At 37.6% G+C, this 24546-nt stretch overlaps 1 protein-coding gene across 4 annotated transcripts in view; it reads right to left on the reverse strand.

The window, feature by feature from the left end:
• SBF2 (SET binding factor 2) overlaps window positions 1-24546 on the reverse strand; it is a 230214-nt gene that overhangs the window by 123298 nt on the left and 82370 nt on the right. For all 4 annotated transcript variants that reach the window (XM_021529471.3, XM_021529473.3, XM_021529472.3 and 1 more), the window contains exon 3: window positions 8847-8984. In XM_021529471.3, coding sequence (XP_021385146.2) covers window positions 8847-8984 — 138 coding nt within the window. The remainder of the gene's footprint in view (window positions 1-8846; window positions 8985-24546) is intronic.

The raw sequence follows: 24546 nt of genomic DNA on the forward strand, positions 1-24546 counted from the left end.
GATTGGCCAAAAAAGTGTGTGTGTGTGTTCAGTACACTTAAAGCACACCAATATATATATTTAAATGCAAATGTTTTCATGTATTTTAACTAATATTCACACCCACATCTACACTAAAATACATGCATGTGTATATATATATATATACACACAACTCCCAGAATGATACAATAATCAGTTTCACAGGTTCATACAGAAATGAGAGTACAGAACTAGAGAGTGCACCTATTGCAACTGTTGGCTTTTCTTCTCTTATAGGAGAAGCAGCCCCTGAACATATTTGTGACCTCAAGTGATGGGGTAAATTAAAATATGCAATAACCAGCCAATTAAACTAACAGCATCACTCCATAGTTTATGAACTTGTTCAATAAAAGCAGCTGAATTAACAAATACATTAAACCAGCTTTGATCCCAGACTGATAACCAACAGTTTAGAAAAATTAACTGTGATCATCACTGTTCATCATCACTCTGCTATTTATTTGTTTCCTTGTTTTCTGAAAACAATTTGTTCCTCAGGTTAGCCAAGGGATGTACATGGCATCAAGCCCAAACTAGACAAATTCACCCTTATTATTGGAACATGTTAAAATTAGGAAGGTAACTGAAAACTGCAGTCAGCAGCACATCAGGCATGATGTCCCAGATCCTAGAAAAAGGTTTAATACTTTCTCAATCATTGTAGTTAAAATTGAATACTTGTGGGGTTTATACACATTAAGTAAGGTATTGCTTTGTTTAATCAGTGTCCTTTTGCTCTTAAAATCCCTCTACATTTAGAAAAAAGTGCAAAGCTGAGCACAGTTTGCGGCATTTCAGCAAGTAATGAGAGAAGAGTTTGACAGCTCAGTATTAGAAGAAAAGGTATTAAACAAAAGATAGTTATGATGATAAAATATTGCATATTTCCCTCAAATAAATGGAAGTCGATCAAGAGCAAAATACTTGCTCAACAGTGAAATGAATATTAAATAAATTATAATATAATAAATATTAAATGAATAACTGCATCATGCCTGTAACAAGAAAATAGGTACTCACAGCTATGAATTATTTTCATTTGATGTACATTTATGTGTAATTTAAAACATTTATGGGTTACCTGATGTTTGATCAAGGCTGACCTCACACTCCAAGTTTCCCATTGAGTGGCAGTGGACTATGGAACATCTCTCTGCTTCCCACTCACTTCCATGAAATTACACCTCCTGTAAGCCACATCTGGCTGACACTGGATGTGTTTCAATGTTGCATGGGGTAAATCAGGACAAAACCAGGCATTCTCATGAAAGTCTCAACTTCTGCTTAAAAAATTATGTTAAAGCTTGCAGAAGAAAAGGGTGACTGATTTTGTGCTACTTCAGTGAAGAACTGCAACTCATTTAAAGGCAACAGATGTGGCAGCCAAAAAACAAATGAAGCTTTAAAAAACAACTTTACTAGTATTAACCTTATCTTCTTTTATCAAACACAGATATTACTTGCCATGATCTAGCCTTCAAACTTTAAGGTTTCCTCTTGAACTTTTATAAACCTAATTTTGCCACAACAATAGCATTATTATAAGATGTCAGCTCTGCTTCTAATATTGACATTTAATTTAAAGATAAACATCTAGCCAAAATCAACATTAGGAACCAAAGTCAATTATGAAAGATCAAAAGGACCTACCAATATGATTCAAAAAAAATTCTCCCTACTACTGAGTGCAGCATTATCATTTGCTCCATCAACATGCAACTGAATTACAGCACACATGAACGATACACATGCAGAACAAATGTGCCACCCTTCTTCTCCTATTTTTTCATCCTAGGCTTCAGAATCTGGAATGCCAGTTCTGAATCATGTTGAGCAGAGAAAAATTAGGCTTATCCTCATGTCATAGGGAGAAAAATCAATTTAAACTGAGGTACTAATAGAAAAGTTAAAAGAAACACGAGGCCTTAGATGTGTTGCTGTGCTGTTCTGGGGGTGGAAGCTGGCAGGCATTATTTGAAACTCAAAGGAAATAAAATGTGAGCAGAAACTGAAGTTAGAGTTGTGCTTTAACAATTCATTCACCCTTTGAAAGAGAATGAACTCTCATTCCAAAACTTGCACTCTAGTACTTCATTATGTCAAAAACAGTTTGTCCTACGCAAAATTTTGCATTGAAATGATGCCAAGTTCACCAATCCTGCTGTTTTTCTACTAACTGCCCAGCAAAGATTCAGAGACCATGTTAAATTTCTTATTTTAGGAAAAATTATTTGGAGTTTACTTTAGTAATCTTATGCCAATTACTCAATTGGGACAGATCCCTTTCTCCTTATGTGACTTGGTCCCTGTTTGTCTTACTTGCAGCCAAATACACGCTTAACTGCTTTATTAACAATCAAAGGCCAAAAAACATTCAGCATCAATTAATTTTATTTACTAGTCAGAGTATATAAATGCATGTACCAAATAAATTCTAACACATGTAGCAAAGTTAAAATAAACTAAGCTGCCTGCTGCCAGAAGTCAACTCTGCAGCCTGGCTGCAATCTGGTGTACTGAGCTAAAAGCACAGGTGAACAGATCTGCTTTGTGGTTTGCCTGTGTGCACAGAGCCACACCACTGCAGCTCAACCTACACTGGAAAAAATTCAACCAGCATCAAAGCCATTATCTTAATTATTTCAAAATGGGGGTAATACACTGTAGCAATGCACAGTAAGGAGCCTATCAACTAAAATGATAAGGATCAAAGACAGAAAATGACATGAAGATCATAAACTTATCAAATAGAATAATCTCAAGCTTTTATGACAGGTCAGCTTGTTCACTCCCTGTATACTACTGACACTTCAGAGTACAAATGTGATAGGAAAGGTTTGCAATGCACCTTCCAGCACTACACAAAACTGACACCACCACAATCTATTTAGATGTTGTCCACTTAATACACTTTGAAAACCTCTAGAAGGTGTTGATATGGATTGTCACATAAAAACATTGAAAGCACTTTGGAACCACAGTAGCCTCACACGCACACTTTGCACATTTCAGTGCAGCTTTCCAGCCAAAGTGTCTCTCTGGAATAGGATGTGCAAGTTCCAGAGGATCTGGGAAGTGCAAGGTGATGCCACCGAGTTGCCCTGCTGAGATCCCACGAGGCAATAATCAATAGCATTAAAAACTGCTTTTACTGTGGTAACCTCAGCACTGAGGAATGGGAAAGAACTGCAGTACCAGGTCCTTAGCAAGAACTATGCAGAAGCAAACATCATTTCAGAGCTTCAAGTTTACTAAACAATTCTGAATTTTCCCAAAGGCAGCTAGCTTGATCCATGAATTCCACCCTTTCTAACTTCACTCACCTAAACTAAGGTGAGAAAACTGCAGATGCCTATGATGCACATGCAGAACAAATGGCAAAACTCAAACCTAAGAATGCTGTAATTCATGCCCTATTTTAACTCGCTGTAATGTATTTTTTTATTAATAATACAGAACAGCATATGTAGGCATACACCAAGGCAAAATTTTACACACACAGATTGTTTTGGCTAATTAAAACAGTTAATCCCTTTGAATTGCATATGGGGAAATGCATTGAAAAGACCTCCAGTGAATTGCTGAACTAGTATTATACTACTGTTTGAAAGTCAGCTGAATCTGATCTCTACTGACAAAGAAATGCCTCTGCTTAAAAGATAGCATCTCCTTGTCCTGAGAGCTGAACTTGGGGCCTCTGTTCAACAACACAGGAGTTAAGAGGACAAGGTGACCTTTACCCAACACAAGTTTTTGTACCCTGCAAAAGCATGAGTTCAGCTTGGGGATGTGTGTGCAAATGCACGAGGCAGGGGATGAACAGGGCAGGAGAAATTATTGCCAGAGTTATTAAGATGGAAATATGATTTCCTCTGTACAACTGTTCTCATCTTAACTTTAAATTCTGGTCTAAAGAGGACCTTAAATGTATAAAAGGACATTAAAATACAAGTTTGTTGCTTATATAGAAAATTATCTGAAATCTGGCCTTTACACCAGACTAGAAGGGAAATAAGGATGTCACAACAGCCATTTTACAGTAGATTCAGGAAGACAATGATGCAACATACTGAACATTGCTTTTAAAATTGGTGGTTTTTTCTTTACACAAAATGTGCTTTGAGGCATTGAGTATATGAAGAAACTTCCAGAACAAATTTAGCATTTGGGAGACTAACAAAAAAATATTAAACTTCATTTTAGGAAGAATATGCTCATTTACTATCCAAAGAGGGGTCAGATTTCCCACACAAAACAGGTACAACTGAACTGAGTGTTCTCACTCTCTGGTAAAACCCAAATATCAGTGACTCATAGAGCAGCACATGCCTTAGCACAGCAGGATCACCAATTTTCCAGTCCAAGCTAAAAAATCGCAACTTTTTGAAGCACAATCATTTTGTTGGCAGTTTTTCCCCTGACTCAGGAAATATCTGTGAATGTTGTGAATCTGCCATTTTATGGTTTGGGATTTTTACAAGTTCTTTTTCCTCTTTTTGCAGGGGAGTGCAGAGAGAGGAAGAGAATGTGAATGGCAGGAAACAGGAGAGCTGTGAATTATTACTTATGTCCATTTCCCAGAATGATGTATTTAATCCTATATTTGTGATTGCAATGTTTTAACACACACACACGCTTGAGACAGCACACAAGCAGGAGACAATCTTGTAATAAGATTGTTATAAACAAATGTTTGGGGTGTTGTGCTGATCTCACTGAGCAGATTCTCTGCAATGCAAGAAATGCAGTTGCACAGGCTCAATTGCTGGCATAAATCATCCTCTAATTTGTTGATGGTGGGGTTGGGAAGAGAGGGCAAATTTCTTTCCAAGTGCAAAGCAATGTACAAATTGACCATTATGTTCCTAAATTATCTGAGTTGACATTTTTTAAGAAAGATTCTATCTGTGGTGCTCTTCCAAACATTGTTAATATAAATTCTAACTGCATAACTGGTAAGAAACACAACTGAGGTCACTAGAAGTATCTGCTGAGTCAAAAGTATTAAATCAAGTCCTTGTCTGCTGAGTGGTAACATGCAGAAATTGCTGTTAGAAATAAGAACCTCATTTTAGCAAACTGTGTACACCACACAGAAACTAAACATGTTACAGTATGCATGTATATGTATACAAAGATACACTTTTTTATGATTAATAAAGCTACAAACATAGAGAAGCTGAGTTTTATGGGTGAATTCTGTAGATGTAAGGATGTAAGTTATGATTCTTGTGAACACCCTTTGGCTGCTCAACAGCTTCTGGCTTCAGCTGCCAGAAAAATAAACTTAGTCTTTTTTTCTTTTTTTTTCTTTTTTTTTTTTTTGTTGATAGAGCAAGGTTTTTTCCAAATCAATTACAATTCAAGTGGATTTCAAACCTATGAGGTTTCAAGTCCACAGAAGCAATCCAAATACAGCAATGGGACATCACAAACCTCCACATCCTCCCAGCCCCTCTAAAAAAAACCAAACTTCGAAGGCACTGTGAGAGGAAGGGAAATAGAGATACTTTGAGTTACTCTCCTCCTCCTAATTCCTGCAGGCACATGGAAATCAACCCAGCTCTGTTTGCTAAAGTATCTAAATAACACCTTAAGCCAGACAGAAACATGGATACAGCCAAGCACGTGCTGGAAACACAAGAGCTGGAAGGACCAAGAACCAGAGCAGTATCTCAGATTTGTTTACACTCATGTAGGAACTTGAGGTGGGAGAGAAACCCTGCACATAGAACTGCTCTGCAACATGCTCAGGATGCCTCGAAATGACAGCAGCTTTGTCACTGTTAATTGAACTGCCTACCCACAATCCAATTTATTCTGCTCTTAAAGTCAAACTAACGTTTGTCTAACATTTCATTTTAAACCCAGATGAAGAAGATATCCTTATTTAGCTTTAGCAAACGTTACTGGGACAAATAAGTGAGACTAGCATCCTAAACCAGAACAACTCATGAAGGACTCCATGGCAAAGCTGTATCACCTGCAATCACACAGCACCAAGTGAGTCCCATTCCCCTGTTCAATGGAGTGTGTTCAGCTTACTTGTGCCTACAGATACGGAGTATTTATCAGATTAACGTTAACAACAATATTTTTTTTCTATTATCACAACTTTTTCAGAGCTGATTGCTAATCAAACTGACCAGCACCCATGCAGGTAATAAGTTCTGGGTCAGTCAGAAGTGCAACAATGCAAAGGATGATGCCACCAAAGAAAACAGCATTCTGTTTTCTGTCCAGGGGTAAGAAGTTGCAAATAGCCCATCAGCTGATTGATTACTAGAGCCTGTGCTTTCCTCTGGAAAACTTGTTATGACAGGCAACTGCCAAGAGGCTACACTGAATCCAGGACTATCAGAGATAGCAAGGACAATATTTTTTTCCTGCAGACTGTGTAGTTTTTACAGCTGCTATATTAATCTTGCACCCTAGGTTATCATGGTATCACTTATGTATTCCATGTGAGTACAAACTCCTTACACTTCTGGTAGTATTTATTTACAAATTATCCTGTAACAAACAACTGAAGCAGGGATGAAGGGAACCAAAACAACTGAAGCTTCTTGACTTGAGTCTTCCCTTGAGTCTTCTCAGACTCAATTGTGTCTAAAGGGTTTGTGTTATTACGCAGAAGGTTCCAAAAAGGTTTGATGGTTCTCTTGTAGAATTCACAGGCTGAGAAATCAGTTTCTTTTCAATTCCCAGTTTAATTAACCACAGAAACTTCCAAGTGGTTGATTCAATTTTTTTGTGGTTTTTTTTTTTTTTTTTTTTTTTTTTTTTTTTTTTTTTTTTTTTTGTGAAGATGATTCTGCCAAGCCAAACATCTCATCTGCTGCTCTGGCTGAATTCTGACCAGTCTCATCTATCAGCAAGGTTTACCTGGTGAAGGCTGCTTGGAAAGAAGTGGTTTTGTGGTTTTTCTGAAATTTAATCTTCCTTTTTGCCTCAGTAAATTACATCATTCAGTTAAGGGAAAACTGAACTGTATTTATCTGTGCAAGCACTGTCTAGATTTCATTTCAAGTCCTGGCCACGATGTTCCATAGATTATTTAATTAAGCAAGCATCTGAATGGTTAAATCAATATTACTGTCATAGGCCAATGCTCTGTGAGCTTAGGTTTCATTACAGATTGTCCACGTGCTGGATTCTTGTCTAATGACCATGGAACAGGGCACGTTCAATTATTCTCTTTGGGTTTCAGAAAGAAACAGGAAGTTTTGCTATAAACAATGCAGTCATAGAATAAATTTCACCACAGCAAGTTCATCTGAAAAATATGCATTCTTTACAACACAGCCAGGAATGGCATTATGAGAACCAACATCCTGCTGCACTCCGTTTTTTTTGGTTTTTACTTTGGGTTATTTTGTATTAATACTTAGGCAATATAAGAAAGAAACTGTTTTAGTTAATACTGGATGTTTTGTGATGAGCATTACTTCAAAGATGTGGACAGGGAATCAAAAGCAGCTGCTAGAAACCACAGGATAAATAACAAGTTTGCTAAATTTAGTTTATGTTATGAAATACATAGAGTGGAGGAAGAGTCAGCCATTGTAAATTTTTATCAGCTGGGAAAGAATTACTATAGAATATTTCACTCTCTACTTATAAAATAAAGGAAATATGACAGACATTCAATTCTTAAAAGGAATGTGTCAGCTGATCTACACTAAACTTTAAGACTAAAATACATCTAATACTGGGGTACATTTCTGCTTTCAAATCGTTCTAAAAGTCCACAAAAACATCCAACTAAATTCTAGCACTAATGAAATGAGAATAACTATTATTCTTTGGCTTCCAGCTGTGCCCAGAAAAACCACACCATTATTATTATTATTACTACTACACATCTTTCAATTATTCTACAAACAGGGTAATCTTTCAACTCCGGTATTAAATTAATATAGTGATCCTGGATTATTAAAAACATTTTCTTAAAATAATCAATAATGATACAGTTCCTCACTAAAAGAACAAGAAGTTACTTTACTCAGCTATTCATTTAATCTCAGCTAATTCCATTATATTTAGTGCCAAGGTTTCACTTATTTTTTTAATTTTCACATAGGAAAGAAGATATTTCAAAACATAACAATGGCAGTCTGCAATTACATATTGGATTAGGTTTTCCCTAGGTTTCAGACTCTAAAAATTTCAAGTATTAAGTCACAGCAGATATTCTGTGAAGCACTTTACATCAAATAGGAAACAAAATGTATTTTTGAAAGACAGGTTGCCAAAAAATAATTAAATACATGTTTAAAAACAAACAGTGCCAAGTAGCTGACACCTCAAGTCAGACCCAACTAAAAACTGAAAAATTATTCTATCAGATTTTAAAATCTTGCCAGTAAATGGGCTTTCAGAATTATGGATGTGCATTCCAGCATCCTTGTGCACATCAGTTCTGACGGAGCAGGCCAGCAGAGGGAGCAGAAGTTAACAAACCTTGTCTAGAACAAGGCTGAGACTCAACCATGCTATGTCAAACATGAAAGGAAATGAAAGGAACACCATATTGCTTATCCCATTTGAAAAGAAAAATGTGGTGGAGAAAATAAATACTATGATGTGTTTTTGGCTGGTTATTTTTTTGTTTGTTTGTTTCAAGGCAGATGAAAACTCCAAACACACAAAGAAGTGCCTCAATCTCACCTTTTGCAAAAACACATGGATTTCTGTAGGACAGAGAAATACACCCTTAGCAGGAGCAACAAAATATTTTCTTGAGTTGCTCTGTATGACACTGATCCACTGTTTGTAGGCACTTCTTGGTGCATTTCTGTTTCTTGCTGTAAATCTCTTACCTGCAGGTTAATCTCTGCTTCATAGAAAGTCAGGCAGGAGCAGTAGTGCCTCTCTGAGTCGATGTCAGTCAAAACCACCACAAAGAACGTTGGCTGTTTCCTCTCCTTGGAAAGCTGCCATCCTCCAGGCTGGCAAAACTAAGGGAGCAAACAGACACAGGTAAGCTGTGACACCAGCTGTTTTCAGAAATGTGAAAAATATTTCAGCATTATCAAGGAACGTTTTGTTTAAAGCGAACACATTCAGGGCTGCAAAATTTGAAGAAAATGGGGAAAATCCAATGTGTCTTGAACTCGGTAAGACTGAGATAAATTTAGCTCCATAAACATCAAGGGAGAGAATAAACACTATAAAAAGAAAATATATTCCTTTAAATACAGTCAGCATTCAAGAGCATCTTTGCGGTATTGAACAGGAAATAACAGGAATAAATTCACACATGAAGCAGATCTCATTCGGATAAAAGGTTAGAATCTGAAGCTAAAATTCTTGTGTCTTAAAACTTCTCTACATTTTTAATTTCTTCACTTACTTCACCAATAATTTATCTACTCAAACATAGATATATATATATTTTGCACCTACTTGCAAAATGGAAAGGGAGTTCAGTACTCACTCCTGAAAATAATATTATAGAAGAATGTTTTTCACCTATGTATTCATTACTTCTGTAAACTTCATTGTAAACATTTGAAATTTTACACGCACAAGCAGCATGAACAGAGAACCACAGCTCGACAGCAAAGTGAAAATTGTGAGGTCTGTTTTTCCTTTTTAAATAAATACTCTTTAATGCAAGAGGGTGCTGAAATTCAGGGATCAGTTTGCTGAAGATACCTGAGATGACCTTTATAGAATACTGTACCCCTCCTTTCTTTTACTGAAGGCTAAAGTCACATCCACAAAAATATCACAAGTACATTTCTAATAGCAAAATTATAAACCTAGAATTTAGACCACAAAAGCAATAACCCCAGTATGTATTAGGAGTAATAACAATAATAAAAAACCACAGTAAATTCCTAGAATTGTTAAACAATGCAGATACCAAAGGAACCAAACAGATAGGTCAAAATCTCAAGTTTCCAGAATTGCTTCATTCCTCCAGACAGATATTAAAGACTGAAAGAGCATGAAGAATAAGTTGTAAACAAAGATTTTCTACAGATTCATCTTTAGAACCTCTACCATAAAACCTGGGTGATCTTAGGTGAACACCAGTTAAAACTCTGCCTCTGATATACAGTTTATTTTATGATCCTGGGAAAATCTTCAAAACCAAAGTTTTCTCATGAAACATTCTTCAAATTCTAGATAGTCAGCTTAACACTTATGAGTCTGTAGCCTTAGAAGTGCTAAGCACTCCCTTCTACATCTGAGAATAACTGCTCTGAACATCAAAAAGTACTCTGTGAAAAGACATCCTCGTCATTCCAAGCTAAGCATCCAGTATTAGTCCATGATTTTAATAACACTGCCTAATCTCCTTTTGTTTTTCATCCCACGTCAGTTAAAAATAAGAAGATATGGCTATTAATCTTGCAGGACTGCTATAAAGATAATGTAATATGGCCAATATATACAGACATTATAACAAAAACATCACTAAAAACGTTGACAGTAAAAAATCATTAAGAGTTCTCTACGAATTGCAAAGTTTGAGGGGTGTCTGTGTAATAAATGAAGCCTGGAATCCACAGTTCAACAAGATAACCCCCAAAACTGTGAATTGCTCTTTGCTCAATAAATATGAGCCAAAATGCAAAGAATGCAGCAAGGGCCTAATAATAAAACCTTTCCATGCTATGCCATTAAAACCAAATTATTCATACAAGGTAGGTCAAATTAAGGCTGTTCATGCAGCTCCCAAGCTTCTTAAGGTCCAAGCACTCGAGTTCAAAATCTCAACACTCCTTCAGATCAGCCCAGTCTCCCAGTTCTGACAGGAGCTCCTTGCTGATGCCACTGCCTTTCAGCTCCACAGGTGATGCCCCTCTCACACCTGGAAACAACAATCTCTCAGATTTTGGAAAGTCTGGAGTTCCTGGACAAAGCCCCACTCTGCCCATTCCAAACCCTTCCCTACTAAAGGCACAGAGGTGCTTTGGTATTATTTGAAAACATTTCTTTTTATTGGAAAAATGCATTATTAGCATGTCTGCTACATAAAATTTATACCAACCTCTGCCCTGTAAACTGGGAAATGCAAAGGGAAGCCCTACAGGTAAACTTTTAACTGCCAGAGGAGATTTTGGATCTGGGCAAGCTGCTGTCTATAGCAATCTCTCAATCTCTGTATGTCTAAAACCTTCTCATGGTGCAGGTGAGAATTCTCCCCAATTTCTAAGTGATCTTGCGTACAAAAAGATGCCTCAGGCTTTAGCTTTTATGTTTTTCAGGTTCTGTACTACTTTGGTGTGTAGTTCATATTAGAAATAGTGAGAGTAGATAGTGAGAGTAGAACTTCACAGAGTAGGGGGACAAAACAATTCCTTCTCTAGCTGAGGACCAAGGGCAAATGATCCAAATTTCAGGCGCAAGAGCATAAACAATGTGGACTGAAGAGAGAGAAACAAGAAGGATGGGACCTCATGAGCTGAAGCTGTAAGTGGGCAATTAATTCCAGTATGCAAATGGACCAGAAGTTACAGAAGTGAGAGACCCCATGACCAGTCATCCATTTTTGTGACCATTTTGGTTCATCTTGGGTGTAGCCCTGGCTGGGCTCTTGTGCTGCCTAAGGTGGATTCATTGAAGCCTTTTAAAAAATTCCTACTTTAACTCCATCTAGCTTCTGTCCTAAGTCAGCTTTCAACAGGTATCAAAGCACGCTTTCTAGATTTAACTATTTTGCTAGAAAACAACAATTAGTGATTGCTGAGGAAAACAGCTGAAGTAGAGTACATCCACTGGCTACACAGAGAGTTTGTGTTTTCAAAAAAACTAGAAGGAATTTATAAATAAAGAGATTGAGGATAAAGACAACAGGCTCCCCCAAGAGATTAAACAATGACTGTTTTTCAGTTTCCTTAAAATAAGGTAATAAATATTAGCACAATATTTGAAATGCAAGCAACATTGAAAAGAACTTTCCAAACTAGTATAAATACAAGTTACCCTCCAGGATGAGTACCAGCACTCTCTGGCTACTAAGAACAGGAAAATGTTTCCTTACCAAACCAGATGCTTTACCAAAACAGACAAAAGCACCACTGTGAATATAATCCAAAGGTCATGTGGCTTCTCCAGTAAACAAGAAAAAACCCAATAGTTTAAGAACCAACATGCTTCCACATTGTTTCACTTATTTGCCAGAATTCTTGGAAGCCGACTACAACTTCTATAGAAGACTGTGAAAAAAAGAATGAAGCAGAATGTCCAACATAAAATTTATAAGAATGAGCCCCTAATATTGGGCAAGTGCTTCAAACAGACTCCATATTACACACCTGATTGCCTTCTAAAATGTGCTGCAGATATGCAGAAATTGCACTGAAGAATATGCAACACATTTTACACTGCAGGTGCTGAAATTACACTTTATGCATTGTCTGAAACTGCAGGTGCCCACTGAAGCAAAGAACTTTCTCTTAATTATTCCCACAAATGCTTTCAGACTAAACAAGAAATCAGACAGATTTTAAAATTATGCATGGTGTTTTAAACCAGTGTAACTGGGTTTGTTACCTTTGAAAAATTTGTATGTCATCACCACAAGCCTTCTTGCTAAAGTCTAGACATGATTAATCAGTTTAAAAGTGACATTTCTTTCTTCTGATTTTTATAAGCTAAACACATCATCTTCGCTTGATTCATAGATTTCTTCTAAGCTAGAGTCACAGCTGTACTGCTACTGCCTGCCTTGTCCTCTCTATTGAAATAAATAATTTGCATAAATCAGCATATCCCCTAGATACACTGTACACAGCTTTGGTGTCCAGAATTCTAGCACATTCTGAATGGGAAGGGACAGGTCATGGAGTAGATCCTCCTGAGTGCTCTCGTTTGAAAAAGGACTTTGAGATGCTGGGGTGTATCCAAAGATGGGCTTAAACACCCAGTCATTTGAGGCCATGAAAACTTCCCCAAGGAGCACTTAAAAGTCTGTTGAAAAATTAAAGAAAATGTTGAAGTTGTCACAATTTCTATTAAAGCACTGAAGGATTTAGAATTTGTAGGAAGAAGAGTTATTGGTTACTGTGAATATGAAGATTAAATATAATTATAATAAACAGTAATTCTGAAGTGTTCAAGTTTTATTAAAGAAAAATGTTAGTCCTTTGTATCCTTACCATGGTGAAACTAAAATATCCATATCTCAGAAATTTGATCAGAAATGACCCAGCTGCTGAATTGCACATTAGAAATTCATCATTTTCTTCTGGCCTTGCAGCCTGAGCGCAACCAAGTCCACAACAAAAACTCGAACCAATATTCTAGTTGGGTCTGTGCAGCCACAGACTGCTCTCTCTGCACTTTACATTGTTTTCTGTATCAATGATCTGGTCAGCTTTCCATCAGAAATCCACCACCTCCAATGGCATGACCGAGGGAGAAAGGGAAAAAAGCTTGTTCAGAAAGTTTACAGCATGAAACATTCTTTGCAAGTCATTTCGTGAAGCATTTTGTGAAGGGTTTACACAGTGCAGAAGACAAGCTCTGTGACAGAATCCTGTACTTGAATAATTATATTTAAGATATTTTCTCACACTGTACTTTTTCTTCAAAATATATTTGTGCACTTGTTCCTCGTCAAATAAAATCCAAAGCTATCTAGGATGCACATAAAATAGAAAACACTTGAACTTCATTGACAAAATGTGAATTACAAGATCCCAAAATTATTTTAAAATTTAAAACATCTGACAGAGATATCCACTTTCCTTTCTAATTCAACTCTTTCACCAAATATTGAATTCTCCCTTAAATCACTCTGGGCACAAAGATTCATTTTCTTAAGGCTGCTTCTGTAGGTTCTTACTATTCAAGTAACTGTGCTTTGTTTTTAACATGTATCATCATCATCTTTCCTGCAAATCTCTCTAAAAATAAAGAACCAAGTTCTGGACATTATGTGAAGGAAGTTTGTTCCATCTGGACTTGCATGACCTAGCACCAGCTGCTGAGTATTTCACCATTTCTCCGTTCACTTATGTATGGAATTTTGGCAAAGGGAACTTTCCTTCTCAGATGCATACCTCTACTTAAAACAAAACAATTACAATGCTCAGTGGTGTGATAAAAAAAACAATGTTATGAATCTGTAAATATGAAGAAACACTCAGAGCTTTTGGATCTCTCTGGATGTAAACAGAACACAAAATATAGACTCAATTTTGTAACAGCTTCTTGCCTTGTATCTAAGAAACCATGTACTTATCCTTACCCTGCTCTAAAATAAAATCAGAGTACTTAAAATACACTCCAAATTATTTGCAGGTAAAAGTCAATTTGCAGTGTTGCAGAATATTCTGGAGATCAACTCTAAACAATTAAACTCACAAAGAAAATAATCGCTTTTAATCCTAAAGCTCTAAAGAAATAAAAAATAAAGGCCTTCTTAAAATTTCTACCTTGGAATGTACTGAAATGCAGAATTCTCCAAGAGGAACCTTTACATAATCACCTTGAGGCACCTGTGAATTATATATATTCCAGGTGAATAACCCTTCCCTCTCTGCCTGGGACAGACTGCCCAGGTGCTGAGGACATTTCCACCTCAGCTCCTCACTCAAACCCTTAAAGCCACATAAAAACAGACACTAAGAAACATTTCCCTGCACAGGGAAGATCCACAACCACATTCTTGAGCTTCCCAAGGCTGAAAGTTGCTGAAGGGTCTCTCAGTGGCACTAATCCTGCACAAGGGACAGACCAGGAATTCTCTCACTGGAGCTGCACATTGCAGTGATCCTCAATAACAGCTGCTCAAGCTTGTCACAGAGACCCTGCAGCAAAGTTCCACAAAGCCAGAAAACCTAAAATATGCAGGAACATCTCAATTAAAACCAGTCAGCTCATCCTCCAAAGTCCAAGACAGAAAAGTCTTTTTCTGAAATCCATCAACTCCCCCACACACCAGTAAATATATAATCCTGGGTGCACATCTACACAAGCACTTGGAAAAAAAAAAACAGTTTCAAGTTCATTGCTTTGCCTTTTTCAAAGCTCATTTTGTCATTTTAAACACCTTCCCTCAATGAGCTGCTATAATGAAAACCCAAATTTGTAAAAAGCATTTATGCAGCAACTGTACTCCTAGTTTATCTTCTGAGAAAAAAAAACAAACCAAAACTGAACTGGCTTTTAGAAAGAAAACTACACCCACTGGGAAAACAGTTCCTTCTTGTGTTTTCAGAACACTTAGTATTGCCATTCCAGTGGCTTATTTAAAACAACAACAACAAAAAGCTGTCAAATACTCTTCTGACCATTTCTGAACAAAATCAGGCTAGACTACAGAAATGGTGATTTATGAATAAGTACTGCAAGCTAATGCCTTTATTTCAGAAATAGTACAGGATTAATAATGGCATTGAATGGGGTTTTCTTCACAAAACAAACTTCCAACATCTCTATTCTAATGAAGTTTAGTAAGAATGTGGAAATGGCAGGCTTGTGCAAATAATTTTTTTATTTTTTTAACCTATTTAAACAGCAGTCCATCCTGTTGTTTCCAGCGGAGAGTTATCAAAATAATCTTATGGAAATTTAAAAATTCTGAGACCCTTGGACCCAGAATCTTTTTTTACCATACCCATCCACAGCAAAACCCAACACTGCTCTGGGCTACCTCAGGTAAAGTGAGCAAGATAGCTGTGTACAACAAGCAGGAATTCTCAGATGTACATCAGTATGGCAACCCAAATATCCAAACATTTGGTGTCTGAAGCACATGCTTTACACCAGAGAATTCTAGGTACTTTTTTAAAAACACACATTTTAAACTTCATCAAACAGTTAGGAAGTCATAAATTTAAACTTGGGCCTTGCACCTGAAATTCAGGAACACAGGGCCTGCCTTCAGAATTCCTTTTACAAAGCAATCTTTGCTGGTCAGCAACAATTGCTGCCAATGGTACCACAGGCCAAAGGAATAAGAGAAGTCTGGAAATTAATTGTTCAATGTGAAAGCAGAAAAGACAATTACAACGCAGCAATAAATCCAAGTAAGACATGACTTTAGAAATGTATACTTCAGTCACAGGTAAGTACAGAATAATACAGTTCTAGTGTGCACTGTGTTATAGACAAAAAGACAGTATGGAAGGAAAATTTCTGATATTTAGAATACTTAAAGAAGGAGTATAAAATGATAAGACTATCAAAGAAACTGATTCCTTGTATTAAATGCTTGTGTTTTAATTTTCATCAAGAAGTAGATAAAGAAGCATCTGTGTCCCTCTTAGCCTTTTCAACAACCATTTTTCAGGAGTGATTTTGAAAATGCATTGTGACACTGTGCTAACTGTTAATTTGTTTGGGAAGGGTTTTTTGCTTGCTTTTTTGTTTTGGGGCTTGGTTTTATTCCTATCTTTAATGATCCCTGACCTTTTAAAAGATCAGTAGTCATCTGAGGTAGACAAGCCTAGAAATACAGTTTCTATTTAGAAACATAATTGAGCATTTTCTGCATAATTATCAGTGAAGTATGAAATATTAACCTTGTCTATTGCACTCTTTTTGCTCCTCTTCTCTCTCTCCTTCCTTCTTTTTCTCTTCTGGCAGTAGCCATAAACATTTCCCAGTCTTCAGTGACTTCCCAACTCATTTACTAGATAAACTATAAATTAGCTTTAAAATACATACAGCATGTGCAATTATGGCATTGGTTGAGTGTCCCAAAAAAAAAAAAAAAAAAAAAAAAGAAAAAAAAAAAGGCAGGGTAACTAACATACATCACTCAACAATTACAACTGGCACACAGTAAGCAATTTACATGAACATAAATTTTGATTTATGTTACTGATTAATACTACTCCAGATAACTCAGGTCAATGTTCTATAAAATACTACCATAATACACAACATCCTCATTATCTCATTTTTATCACTCACACCTGCAGATTCAGACATTAAACCACACTGATAATAGCATGCTACAGTCTGGAGATAGGCTGCTGCTCTCTAGCAGTCATAAAAAAGCACAAGCAGCTTTGTGCTAATATATGTCAGGATTTTTGCATCCATCATCTTTTAACTCCTTAGAATAATATGCCAGGGATGGGTTCAAGTCTCAACACTCAGAAAAAAGCACGTGGGAGCTGGGGGCAGTGTGTGTAAGCACACAGCAGTGCAGGGAACACTGCAAAGAACATTGATGTGACCTGACAAAGACCCAGCCACCGAAAGGCCTGGGACTGCTGCAGCAAAATAGACTTAAGGGACTCAAAAGAGATATCAACAGCCTCAAGATGACAGAATACAGAACAGGAAGTCTTGAAACAGGCAAATTAATTTGATGTCAGAATTTGCTCTTAAAATAGCAGAAATACAGTTGTGGAGCAAACCACAAAAAGGGTAATTAATGCATACCTTAAACTCTCTAAAAAAAGTGCTCAGTGCAAAGTGATAACCAATTTATTTTTTAAGTATATCCCTTCATGATGCAACTGGGGGAGTTTAAAAGGTTTGGCACTGGCCTAGGCCAGCGGGAGCCCTGTAGCCATGTCAGTGGTGGAAGGTCTGAAGGGAGGGGACACTCCTAAAACCTCCACCTTGTCACACGCAGCCATTCCCAGCAGCACCAGCCCGGACACTGCCTGCTCCACCAGCCTCACATCCTCAGAGATGCAAAGGACAGAAAGAACTACAGCAGATCCCTGCACCAAAAGCTTGACTCAGCCAGGAGAAGTTAAATTAAAAATAAACAAAGGAAACTATAGAAAGGGCAGTACATTGCTGGTCTGTTAATTTTGGGAATTTAACAATACTTCTTATATGAGTCATATTATTGTTTCCCACTTAAGGTCACAATTGATTTCCCCTTTTGCAGGTGTGAGTTTCTACAAGGAAACAGAAGAGTAAGTACATAAACATAGTAAAATTAAATGTGACTAAAATTCTCACAAAGAAACATATAAGTGAAAGACTAGGCTGGGAGCTAAAATAAAAAGCACCAAACAACTGGATTGCAATATGAACATATTCCACCAATGAAGTTCTGTACACTGCTTGCTACTACTGAATTCTGCATTTCCACTGCTAATTAAGAAAAATATGGAATGTATTTCCTGTCAGCATTCTCACCAGGAATACAGTAAAACAAGTAGGATGAAAAGACAGCTGAAAAGTTTGGTGCTTTCCACTGAGTTTCAGTTTCCTGTGAAGAGAACTGGGATCAACAACATGAGACATACTTGTGCTCTCTTCCCACAGCGCTGGGACCTGCATGATTGTTGTCAGCTAAGCAGTGGGCATGAGTGCTGGCCTGCACTACAGGATATCTCTCAGGGCTGTGGCAAGAGAGCGTGTCTGCCAAAAGCCCCAAGTAAACAAAAAGGCTTTGTGCCACTGCAGATGCTTCCATGTGCACAGCTGGCATGCCAGGAAACGGCTACTTGGAGCAAGAGACTATTTCCTCCAGGTAGGCTTGCTGAATTTAGCAGTTTCTGCACTGTGAGAGTCCAAAACTCATCAGAATGAAGCTTGACAGGTTTGGCACTGAGGAAGTTTGTGCTCCTAAGCTCCTATCTATTCATGGCAGCCCCTTTTCCTCCCTTCTGGCAGCTCTCCAGCGCACTCCACGTTTGGACAACATGCTAAACTGGAGCTTTGCACAATCGCCACAGGACTGCAGCTTCATGTTCTCTGTGCTCCACCACATGGCAATTAAAACAGAGCATGACAAGCTTTTATGGGGGAGCAGACTTTGTTGCAAGATGTTACTGGAATTTAAAAAAAGAAATCTTAGAGAGAATTTGAGCACCTCTGATAAAAGTCAGTATTTTCAAGCAAACTCGCTCAAGTAACTTGCATGCAGCAGAAAAGAACTGAGGAGTTCTTTACCACTAAACTCAGTAGTCCAAAAGGAGGAATTCCCAGAGGCCCAGACACCAAAGACAATTTTTATGCTTTAAGAGGGTGAAAAGGAATGTCCATAGGACAGCACAACAGCTAACTCAGGTAAATGAGCAGAAGGCAATTTAAAGCTGCATCAGAGCCAAAATCAAGATACAAACAGAATGACGACTGATACGTTTCTCTAAAAAGCAAGGAATTAAAACGTTTTTTTCAGGGTGGGGAATAGCAATATAATGCAGCTAATAAATACAGTCATAATCACATAAGTATACCTGGATCTTTTTCTTTCTTAAAAGTGATTTGATGCTTTGTGGCAATTTTATTTTTAAAAACCCATTCCATAGATTAAAGACAAGCTTGCTGAGGGACTGGAAAAGATAACCTATCTTTGTTACCAGTGACACACATCAGTGAAGGCACCTCTACTGAAGAAGTATCATCTAATACCCAACCCTGGTCCCAGCTAAAAAGCCTCATCCTGTCCAATGTTTCCTAACTGGGCAGGCACAGACCTGCCAAAAAAATCACTTTGGAACATGGTGTAGAGAATACAAAGAGAATTTTCCAAGTAAGAAAAAAAAAAAAGCCCCAACACTTGTGCTGGAAAACAAGTGTCATATCATAAGTTTACAAGAGCTTAGCTTTTGGAGTTTACTGCAGAGAGTTGAGAAACACATTAGAGTGGTTATTTGTAGATAAGGTATTTGCTAGTAAGAGGATTTCATTTAAGTGTTCAGAATTTATTATCATAAATATTCAAATCTCTAAATAAGATCTCATACTCTAGTCAGTATGGGGATGGAAAATAGTCAGGTTATAAGGGTAAGCATTATGCTTCTCTCAGCTGGAGCTGGAGTCCTTCAAGTAAAATTGAACAGCTTTTGGAAGAAATTATTTTGTCCACATGTGTCAGCACAAGTCAGTTCAGGCCCGTGAGGGAGCTGGAAATCTGCACATGAAACCTCTTGTTCTGAAACTTTCAGGGGCTGAACGTGCTCCTATCACTTGGAGCTTTCCATTATTACACAGCTATAATCAGATCTCATCCTTCAGAGCTTCAACCACTCAAGCAGAGAGATTTAGACAGCACTTCCACCTGGATACCTAATTGGACATGGGAGTTTTTGCAAGAGAGCCAGTGGCAGCCATCCAGCACTCCATGGGGCTGGCAGGCTCTCCAGAGGAGTCTGGCTGGCCTGTCTTCCTGATGTGACTATAAACTGCATGCCAAATCAAGGGCTGAGATGGAATTTTCTACCAAATCAAGCTGAGAGGGATTCAGGGATTTACTTTACTTGTTTGTTTTCTTTTGTAGCATATGGCATGTTAGCATCATCAGTGTAATCAATTCCCTTAAGCTCAGGAGATGCTCTGGTTTCATCCTAATCTCAAGAACACTATCAAACTGGACAGGACTGAAACTAGCTGGAATAGCTAGAATTGCTGGACATTGTATCACAAATCAGGGGTGCTAATTAATAGACTCTGGTCAGACTAAATAAGCTGACATATCACATATGGTCTCCTCCATGAAGCCAAAAAGAGGGGGGAAATTTTTTGTTAATAAGCTGATAGGTTTTAAAAAGAAGGAAAACTTCATTGCTTGTGTGCAACATATCCAAAACATTATATCATTTCATACCATACAATTTAGTTCTTGGAAAGATTTGAGTAGGATTGTATATGAAGGAATAAATATTTTTCAAGTGGATTGGTAGGGATTAGATAATTCTATCTTGCCTTCATAATTTAATGCAAAATAATTGGTCAAATTATACTTGCATAAGGGTTTACTGCTTATAAACATCATTTACTGGTAATTAATTAAGACAATGCCACGTTAAGAGAATTGAAAAATGAAAGCTGGTAACTTCAGTGTTCAGAAAAACGATGCATTTCCCCCTCTGTCCCAAGTGGGTTAACAAGTGCAGACAAAATGTAAGCAGTGCACTTCAACTGCATGAAAGTGCCCTCTGCAGGGACAGGATGCCCAGAAAGGGCCTTTTCTTTACTTCTTAAGAATTCCAGTCCCTTATATCCAAAGGGACCTGGGCTGACCTTATTGTTCTTTGAAACTAAACATTTCTGAACATCAACAATTGCAGATCCTCTCATAAAACACAGGGAACAGAAATAGCAACCACATCTTTATCATCCAAATAGCACAAGAGCTGGGAGAAATACATTATTGTTATTATTATGCATGTCAAATTATTACGAAATAATTACTACACAATAGAATATGCAATTGAATAGTTGGAATTAATACATGGAAAATTACATTGTAAATATTACGATCTAATTGAAAAAAAATTAAATAACATGTTTCCTTCCCCAAATTAATCAAATGTTAGTGGTACTCTTTTATATAAAAATAGAAACACCAATCAACCATGGGGGGTTCCCTTCTATTGTCCCACAAGCATAGAGAGGAAATAGAAATATTTCAAGGCATCTGTAATGTCTTACATACTTTGAATAAAATAAAGAGCCAAAACACTTAACAGTACTGAATTTTATTCCAAATTATACCCAAGAGGAAGCCATCTGCAGGAAAAATAAAAAGTAAAACAAGAAAAAAACCCCACTCTTTTGCCTTGGACATTACTTGTGCAATACAGCTATCCAAAAGGACAGCATGTTCTTTTAAAAGAGTGATTTCTTATTCCTTCATGATACAGGAATCACCTGAAACGTTTGGGATTTTTTCTTAACTACTAAAAATAAATTCTGCACTGGTTCAGGGAAATAATGAACTACTTTTGGCTCTTTCATTGTTCTCCTAATCTAAAATAAAATATTAATATATTGGCAAAAGCCATCTTTAGAAGATTCTGAAACTGTTTGAAGTTACCCAGAGCCAAGCAAACCACTGCTGCTATGGTCTGGCTTGAAAGGAGACTGAAACCTAAGGAAGAAAATGCATTAGGAGTTCAACATTGACACCTGCAAGGCCACGAGAAGTTTGAAGCTTTTGCTTTAAACAACAGAAAATGCCTGGTAACATTTCAGTAGAGGAATAATAACATACAACATAGCAATACACTCCCACTAAAATTCAAGCTAGTAAAACTAAAATTTGGTTTATCAGGAAGGCTGAGACACCGACGGTAGGATGGTGAGCACGGCATAAGCGGCAACGATGACAACATCTCAGACATGATGGTCTCGTCTGAGCAGCAAGGACTACAGAGCTGCCTACAAATATTAGCACAGTCATTCATTTGTCTCAGGAGAAATGATACAAGATGAGCAGAAATACCCCACTGCAGGCAGCACTTCCTGGTGCATCAATGTTTCCTACATTCCTGAGTCTCCCAAATATGAAACAGATCATACAAAAGAAAAATAATACAAAAAGTATTCGCTGTAAACTCCAAACAAATTAAGTGAAAATTTGAAAATAACTATGTAGTACTGGAAAAACATTAAAAGAATAATAGATGAGCTTTGACAAAGTGTGTATGGGTTACATTAGAAAAAAAAAAAACAACCAAAAACAAGCAAACACCCCCCCCACTTCTCAACAGTTGCATACCAGGAAACATGTGTTGACCTAAGACACTTGAACAGCAAACAACAGTGTCCTAAGCACAACCTCCAGCAGCACAGAAAAGAAGGAATCTTTCCGAGTAATCAGGGATTCAAAGACTCTGTAAAACACTACAAAAATTTCCTGCTATTTCTGTTTTTCCTAGTCAATACCATGCGACTTAAGAAACTCCTGCAGCAGGCAGTAGATACTTTACCGAACGGCTTTGGCCCACACAGATCAACTCAGAGTAGATTGCCAGAATGATTTTTTGATTATGCACAGATTTGCACCAAAATAGAAACCAACAGACTGTTCTCACAGAAGAGTATTTCCTACCCCCCAGGTATTTAGGATACTATGTCCTTAAAAATCTCTGCTGCTACAGCTTGAAAACACTGGTGTAGAACTCAACACAGGCCTACACATTTCTGCAATGGTCAGAAAGTCAGTGCACTTCATTTTGCAAACTACATTTCACCCAGAACAAAAAGATTTCTTCATGTAAGGCAGAACTATGTGTTAATTTCTTTTTAATTGAGCTCAATTCTTGAATACGTCATAGAATCATAGAATATGCTGAGCTGGAAGGGACCCACAAGGACCATCAATACCAGCTCCTGGCCCTGCACAGGACATCTCCCACCTTTCACCATCCTCCCCTGGTCCATCATCCTTGTTGATGACAAAGGCAAAGAATGCATTAAACACTTCTGCCTTGTCCATGGCCCTGTTTGCAGTGACCATCCTCATCCTGTAAATAGGCCAGTTATTTTGCCTATTGCCATTAATGTATTTTTAAAAATTCTTCTTATTGTCTCCCACAGCTCTGGCCAGCTTCAACTCCAGCTGAGCTTTAGCCACAAGAATTTTCTCCCTGCAGTGGCAAGCAGCACCACTGTATTCATCCCAGGTCACCTGACTTTGCTTCCACTCTGCACACATCTCCCTTTTTCTGCCTTATTTCCAAGAGAAGATCCCTGCTCAGCCAAGCCAGTTTTCTGCCTCATCTGCTTTACTTGTGACATTTGGGAATTGCTGCTTCATCGCCCTTCAGGAGGTGATGTTTAAAAAGTGACCAGAATCAATTCACATACAAAGAAGTTCTCATCAACTTCAACAAAGGAAATGCAAAATCCATCACCTGGGGAGGGATTTTTCAATAGAAAACCACACAAATATATTGACTGACTTGTTACTGTGCAGTGATTTTTAAAGACCTGGTTTTACTTTTGTTCCCTGCAGATATGGAAAGGAATCCCTTATAGCAAACAAAGACTGGCTGACATATGAGCCTACTCAAAATGTTTCTAGCCTACCCCAAGAAATTACTACAGTCTACTACATTATCAAAATTCTGAACTCTCATCACTTCTCATAATGAAACCAGAAAATATTTCATTGGTATTACCATGGAACAGCTGACGCATTTTAAAAACATTCCTCCATATATCCGTTTTTCTAAAAAAATTAAAATTAAACAGTGAAGCACAAGAAAAGTGACTTAAGCGGATGAGCACCGGATACAGGAAAGAAAAACATACCACAATACCAGAACAAAATGAGGCACAGGGAACAGAGAGAACAGTTCTACCAGGACCTAGACAACATTTTCTGGAACTGTAGGTTATGGGAGAGCTCACAGACTGGCAATCTTCATTTGTAAACCACACCTAAGCAGCACCTCCAAGTCACAGAAGTTGCCATCAAGTGTCACATGGAATAGCAAGGCTGTGAAACAGCCCCCTCCATGCTGCCAGGCACAGAACTGACATCCCCTGCCCTCCATGCACCAGCTGATTCAGATAATTTACCATTTAAAACCAGTGAGATAAAATGCAACACTAGGGGGGAAAGGGAAAGGTCAAAGACATGTCATCTATTTCATTACCTTTAATCCAAAAAAAGCCCAAAAGCAATGTACAAAGATCTGTCAACAGTTCAGAGTAATAGCTGGATATATAAGTATGTGTACAGACTGAGTGGCAGACCAAACCTTGAGTCACTATCCACAGTCTTTCAGTTGGTATTCCCACCCGCACCCAATAAAATGTAATTTTCTGCCATAACTGACCACCTACTCTTCCTGTCACCGGTGACTCACATCTTTTTGACCCATTCTTCCCTTACTTCTGACACTAAAA

This window comes from Lonchura striata, chromosome 6 (assembly GCF_046129695.1).
Source record: "Lonchura striata isolate bLonStr1 chromosome 6, bLonStr1.mat, whole genome shotgun sequence".
Classification (NCBI taxonomy): Eukaryota; Metazoa; Chordata; class Aves; order Passeriformes; family Estrildidae; genus Lonchura; species Lonchura striata.